Raw genomic sequence first — 7,325 nt, 5'->3', positions numbered from 1 at the left:
TGCCTGTAATCCCAGCTACTCAGGAGGCTGAGGCAGGAGAATTGCCTGAACCCAGGAGGCAGAGGTTGCGGTGAGCCGAGATCGCGCCATTGCACTCCAGCCTGGGTAACAAGAGTGAAACTCTGTCTCAAAAAAAAAAAATTAAAAAAATAAAATTCTTTTTTTTTGAGATGGAGTCTTGCTGTTATATTTCTTAAGTCTGATAAAAAACATTTACAATCCATTCTCTCTGAAGAGAGAGAAACATCTGCACAACTTTTATTACAGCATATTGGTATAAATTTTTATTTTTGTTTTTAATCTCTTCCTGTGTTTAATTTATAAACTAAACTATCATGTATGGATGTATAAAAAAATAGCACATCGTGTGTAAGGTTTGGTGCTATGAAAGGTGTAAGGTACTCACTGAGGGTCTTGGAACATATCCCTTGCAGGTAATGGGGGACTACTCTACACTATGGAGTATGGTGATTCATGTCTTTTTGATAGTAGCCACGACAATGGGTGTGAGAAGATAGCTCGTGGTTTAGGTTTGCATTTTTTCTGATGATCATTGATCATCTATTTCAAGCATCTATTGGCCATTTGTAAGTCCTTTCACAGGAAAAATATCTTTGAAGGTCCTTTATCCATTTTCAATTAGATCTTTTTTTTTTTTTTTTTGCTATTGAGTTATTGATATTTTGATAGGGATTGTATTGAATCTGCAGATCACTTTTGGTTACACGGTCATTTTCACAATAGTGATCCTTCCCATTATGAACAAGGAGTACCTTTTCATTTTTTGGTGTCCTCTTCAATTGGTTTCCTATTTTATAGCTTTTTTTGGGTTTCCAGCTCCTTTGTTATATTTATTCTGAAGTTCTTTTTTTCTGTAGCTATTTTATGAGATTGGTCTTTGATTTCTTTCTAATTTGTTGTTGATGTTCAGGAATGGTAGTGATTTTACTATGTTGATTTTGTATCTTTCATCTTTAATGAATTCACTGGTCAGCTCTAAGAGATTTTTGGTGGTGCTTTTCAGGCTTTCTGTACATAAGATTATGCCATCTGCAAGAGAGACAATTTGACATCCTCCTTTCCAGTCTGGATGCCCTTTCTTTCTCTTGCCTAATTACTCTGCTAGGACTTCCAGTACTCTGAATAAAAGTGGTGAAAATGGACATTCTTGCCATGTTCCAGATCTGAGAAGAGCTTTGTGCTTTTCTTTATCCACTATGATGTTGGCTGTGGGCTTGCCGTACATTGATTTACTGTGTTGGGCTATATTACTTCTATACCCAGTTTGTTCAGAGTTTTTACTGTGAAGGGCTGAATTTTATCGTGCTTTTTTTTTTTACACCTATTGAGATGATCATATGGTTCTTGTACTCACTCTATTGATGTGATGTGTCCCATTTATTGACTTGTGTATCTGGAACCATCCTTGCATGCTGGGTTAAATCCCATTTGGTCATGGGAATGATCACTTTGATGTGGTGCTGAATTTGGTTGACTAGTATTTTGTGGAGGATGCTCACATCTATGTTTATCAGGGATATGGGCCTACAGTTTTCTTTTTGTTGCTGTGTATTTCTCTGGTTTTGGTATCAGGGTTCACTGTTTGGAGGAGAACAGATTGGCATTGGAACCACCCTGGCAGAGGACAGAGACAAGAAGAAAACTGAGAAATGGGGCCCAGTGGAGTAGAAAGCTGAGGTCCACAGAGGGAGGGAAGGGAATCATTCCCGAGGTCAGCAGGCTGGGTCCTGCCTGTTGTGTGTTCTGGCACTGAGTGTGGACTCTATGGTGGGAGATAGGGGGAAGTATCTGGGGTTTGTGATGATGTGATAAGACATGCACTGAGAGGTCACCTCTGCAATCAGGGAAAGAACTTCGGGGTTAAAGGGAAGCCATCACTTCAACATCCCATCTGTCCCATATAGAAGTGACCCTGGGAGGTGGCTGTGGAGGGTCTGAGAGGCTGACTTCAAGCAGGAGAGGTGAGATGGGGCTGGGCTGGAGGGAGGTGTGGGGAGCACTGGTCAGAGCAGTTTTGCCAGGGACCCTTAGATAGAGCTTTGGGAGGAATGTGACCGCTGTTTTCCCCAAAACAACCCTCACCCCATCAGCAGGAAGTAGCTAAGATCGATTGTCATCCATATATATATTTTTTGATACGGAGTCTCACTGTGTCGCCCAGGCTGGAGTGCAGTGGCATGATTTTGGCTCACTGCAACCTCTGCCTCCTGGGTCCAAGTGATTCCCCTGCCTCAGCCTCTCCAGTAGCTGTGACTACAGGTGCCAGCCACCACGCCCAGCTAATTTTTTGTATTTTAGAGTTGGGGTTTCACCACGTTAGCCAGGAGAGTCTCAATCTCCTGACCTGGTGATCTACCTGCCTCGGCCTCCCAAAGTGCTGAGATTACAGGCATGAGCCACCACGCCCAGCTAATTTTTTGTATTTTAGAGTTGGGGTTTCACCACGTTAGCCAGGAGAGTCTCAATCTCCTGACCTGGTGATCTACCTGCCTCGGCCTCCCAAAGTGCTGAGATTACAGGCATGAGCCACCACGCTTGGCCTGGAAATGGGGGCATTTAAGAACTCTCCCCTAAAAATGTGAAACAGTAAACAAATAAGAGTGACAAGTGATTAGATGTGAATCTGAGACCAGAGGCATGAAGCAGCCATGAGAAGATGATGATGATGGAATCAACAGCTAATACTTACTGAATGCTGTTGAGGCCGGGCATTGTAAACACTCTGCATCAATTAACTCACTTAATTTTCATAATAATGTTGAGAAATACGTTTGTTATTAACATTTTACAGATGAAGACACTGAGGCATGACACAGTGAAATAGTTTGTCCCAGGTCACACAAAGCCAGTATACATGAAGCCTGGATTAAAACCCAGGTAACGTGACTCCAAAGCTTAATGCTCTTCACACACACACACACCTTGGAGCTCTTAAAGGGTATGGAATGTTTCTTTTCTATTAGGTCCACAGTGGATGCTCAAGAAATGGCTAATAGGTATGACTGAGGAAATATGTCATCTGTGACATCATAACATCATTATTACATTCTGGACAGTGTTAATGTCACCTAAGAACATGTGAAAAATACAAATTCAAATCAACTCATACAGAAACTCTAGGATTGAGGCTTAGCAATCTATGCTTTAACAGGCCCTCCCAGTGATTTTGACACACCACTAGAGCTCAGAACTACTGGATTCCTATATCCCATCCCTGTGTAATATACATGAGTGATGCTCAGTAGATTTTCTTGAAACGTAGCTCACTGAAAGTGCCCTCAGAATAATCCTCACCAAAATACTGCTATTCTTAGTACAAAGAGCAGGCCATTTTCCCCTAGGTTTGCTAGTCTCCCACTAAAGACTTTACTAAGGCTAATCTTAGTGAAATTTTTGCCAGAAATAGTCACCAAGAGTTCATGATATACAAAATGATTTTACTAAATACCAAAAATTTTTTTTTTTTTGAGACGGAGTTTCGCTCTCATTACCCAGGCTGGAGTGCAATGGCGCGATCTCGGCTCACCGCAGCCTCCACCTCCTGGGTTCAGGCAATTCTTATGCCTCAGCCTCCTGAGTAGCTGGGATTACAGGCACGCACCACCATGCCCAGCTAATTTTTCTATTTTTAGTAGAGACGGGGTTTCACCATGTTGACCAGGATAGTCTCGATCTCTTGACCTCGTGATCCACCCGCCTCGGCCTCCCAAAGTGCTGGGATTACAGGCGTGAGCCATCGCGCCCGGCCTATACCAAAACTTTTATTCACATCATTTTGTTTCTTTTGCAGCTTTTTTTTTGAGACAGTCTCGCTCTGTTGCCAGGTTCCAGGGTGGAGTGCAGTGGCATGAGCATGGCTCACTGCAACCTCTGCCTCCCGGGTTCAAGCAATGTTCCTGCCTCAGCCTCCCAAGTAGCTGGGACTACAGGCAGAGGCTACCATGCCCAGCTAATTTTTGTATTTTTTAGTAGAGACGGGGTTTCACCATGTTGGCCAGGGTGGTCTCAATCTCTCGATCTCATGATCCGCCCGCCTCGGCCTCCCAAAGTGCTGGGATTACAGGTGTGAGCCACCGCGCCCGGTGCAGCTTTAATGTTTAACATTATAACATAGGCTGGGCGCGGTGGCTCAAGCCTGTAATCCCAGCACTTTGGGAGGCCTAGGCGGGTGGATCACGAGGTCAAGAGATTGAGACCATCCTGGTCAACATGGTGAAACCCCGTCTCTACTAAAAATACAAAAAATTAGCTGGGCATGGTGGCGCGTGCCTGTAATCCCAGCTACTCGGGAGGCTGAGGCAGGAGAATTGCCTGAACCCAGGAGGCGGAGGTTGCGGTGAGCCGAGATCGCGCCATTGCACTCCAGCCTGGGTAACAAGAGCGAAATTCCGTCTCCAAAAAAAAAAAAAACCAAAAAAAACACATTATAACATTTACTGGCTCCTCCGGTGACTAAATATCTTCAGATGGCCACTAGCTAAAAAGAATTTCTAAGTAGAACACGACAAAACTTGCAAGCTACTGCTCTAAGAAATGCACACTTAATTATACTATCTTTATTTGTTCTACTGCAGAATCCCGTTTACAAATAGTGTCACTGCAAAGATTTACATGTAATTTCTAAAACCTTCAGGTTGTTCTATCGTTAATCTGATGTCTAGCAGGATAAACACTTAGTGAACACTTCGCTACAACTCTTAAATGAGATTTCTCTGCAGTGAGTTTTTGTAAAATAAGGGATGTACTTGAAACTGAAGACTGCCCTCAATTTCTAAATTTTCTACATTCACACAGCTTCTCTCCTGTAGGAGTTTATAGGAGATTCCTATTGCCTACAGTCTTTCCCATATTTGCTACATGTACGTGGTTTTTTTCCTAGTGTCAGTATACTTATGTTAATTAAGGGATTAATACTGACGAACACTCTCCCACATTTATGGTCTTCATATGATTTGCCTACAGTGTAAACTCTGAAAACAAAAGGGTCTGCATCATTGTCTTCCCATATTCACTATATTCGTAAGACTTTCTCCAGTATAAATGTTTCTGATGTTAAATGAGAATCTATGAATGAGGTTTATCATAAATACTGCTACATACAGCTTCTCTTCTGTAAGATTTCTCACATGTATACTGATTCATGTGGCCTAGAGGCTTTTACCACACTACTGGGTTTCTATTATGTGTTCTTTGATGGGCAGTAAGATTTGAGCCTTTGCTAAAAGCTTTCCCACACTCACTACATTTATATGGCTTTTCTCCAGTATGAATTCTCTGATGGACAGTAAGGTGTGAACTACAGCCAAACGCCTTCCCACACTTAATACATTCGTAAGGTTTCTCTCCAGTATGAATTCTGTGATGTCGAAGCAGGGATGACCTATGACTGAAGGCTTTCCCACATATACTGCATTCATGAGGTTTCAAACTAATGTGATTTCTCAAATGCATATTCAGTGAGTCAAGCTGGTTGAAGGATTTCCGGCACTTCTGACATTCAAAGGGTTTTTCCTCAGTATGAATACTCTGATGCTGAAGAAGATATGAGGGCCTACTAAAGACTTTCAGACATTTGTTGCATTCATATTTTTTCTTTATAGTGTGAATTCTTTGATGTTGAGTAAGGTGTGAGCTACAGCAGAAAGCTTTCCCACATTCACTGCATTCATAAGGCTTCTCTCCAGTATGGCTTTTCTGATGGTGACTGAATGAAGCCCTATGAATGAAAGCTTTTCCACATATACGACACTCATAGCGTTTTTCTTGGGTATGAATTCTTAGATGTTCAATGAGATTGGACACACGACTAAAAGACTTTCCACAGTTCGTACATTCATATGGTTTCTCTCCACTGTGAGTGCTCTGATGGTTCGTAAATGATGAGACATGGCTAAAGGCCTTCCCACATTCAATACATTTGTAAGGTTTCTCTCCGCTATGGATTATCTGATGTTGTCTAAGTGATGAGACATGGCTAAAGGCCTTCCCACATTCAATACATTTGTAGGGTTTCTCTCCACTATGGCTTATCTGATGTCGTGTAAGGGATGAGCCACGGTTAAAAGTCTTCCCACATTCACGACATTCATAGGGCTTCTCTCCTGTATGAATTCTCCAGTGGCGATTAAGGATTGACTGTTTGCCAAAGGCTTTCCCACATTCGCTGCATGTATAGATTTTCTCTCTATCACAAGTCTGGGAAAGGGGAACAGATCTGCTCTGGTTGAAGGCTGCTCCACTTTCATTAGAATTCAAAAGTTTCTTTCTACCACTGAGTCTCTCATTTTTTATAAATGACTTTTTGGGTAAATTCTTCTTTAATATATCATATTTGTGTGAATTCCCTGCAGCAGAAATTTTTTGTGGTTCAGAAAGAGTAGACTTTGAATAAAAGGTGCTTCTCAATGTGTTGTATGTGCAACTGTCCCCAGTGGGGCTTTCTCTAGAGGTGAGAGCTGGTCTGAAATGTTCCACCTGACTTCCATGCTTCCCTTCCCGCTTCTCTATATATTCCAAGTTCTTACTAGAATTTGAAAATGCATAACTTTGTTTTACAACTTTTTCTATTATTAACGTTTGAAGTGAATCTTCCTCATAAATGTCCTTCTTTGTTGAAAATTCCTTGTTTTCCAATCTTGATTCCCAATCTGAAATATATCAAGGAAGCAAAGCACTGCTTTTTTTTTTGTTTAACTTCTTGAAAACAAACTTCTGTGGTGGAATTAGGAGAAATGGCTATGAAGCCTCCATAAAATGCATAGTTCAGAAAACTCAAATATTTCAATGATTTCTCAACAATGCTCAAATGGAGCAGAGAGTACAAAGTTCACAGAATCAAGACGAGAAAGTGCTAACAGAAATAGGTAAAATGTACATAATGGATAAAATAGTATGTGAAAAAAAGAAAACTGTCAGAAATAGATGTGGTAGGCATTCTGGATGCCAAGCCATCATTTTGTGCCTATGTTCGTGTGTGAAAGACTGCATTTTGTCTCACAGGCGTCTTCTCCAGCCTTCCCTTCATCTCAATTTGCTGCCAGATTATCATACTTAAAATACGGAATTGATATTACTACATTAAACAATTACAGCAAAAACAAAGTAATCTAAATGCTCCTTATAGCTGACAAAGGTTTAGGCTTTCTGAAGTTATGAAGAAACTGAATCATACCATTTATTGGACGTTGGAAAATATCATGCCTGGGAACCTATTTTTATATGTTCCTTACTTCCTCTGATATGATTATATTTCATCTACAAAGCTCAGCTTTAGAAAAGTGATTTTCTTTTTTTTTTTTTTTTTT

At 41.1% G+C, this 7,325-nt stretch overlaps 1 protein-coding gene across 2 annotated transcripts in view; it reads right to left on the bottom strand.

The window, feature by feature from the left end:
- LOC108286388 (zinc finger protein 181-like) overlaps positions 1–7,325 on the bottom strand; it is a 26,999-nt gene that overhangs the window by 12,408 nt on the left and 7,266 nt on the right. Inside the window, exon 3 of one of the 2 annotated variants that reach the window (XM_037729841.1) lies at positions 5,330–6,668. In XM_037729841.1, the coding sequence (XP_037585769.1) occupies positions 5,330–6,668 (1,339 nt within the window). Of the gene's footprint in view, positions 1–4,434; positions 6,669–7,325 lie in introns of those variants that run through there. The other variant, XM_037729839.1, reaches the window with a different exon arrangement.

The sequence above is a fragment of the Cebus imitator genome, unplaced genomic scaffold, assembly GCF_001604975.1.
Source record: "Cebus imitator isolate Cc_AM_T3 unplaced genomic scaffold, Cebus_imitator-1.0 Scaffold318, whole genome shotgun sequence".
NCBI classification, from domain to species: domain Eukaryota; kingdom Metazoa; phylum Chordata; class Mammalia; order Primates; family Cebidae; genus Cebus; species Cebus imitator.
This window is presented reverse-complemented; position numbering and strand designations above follow the sequence as displayed.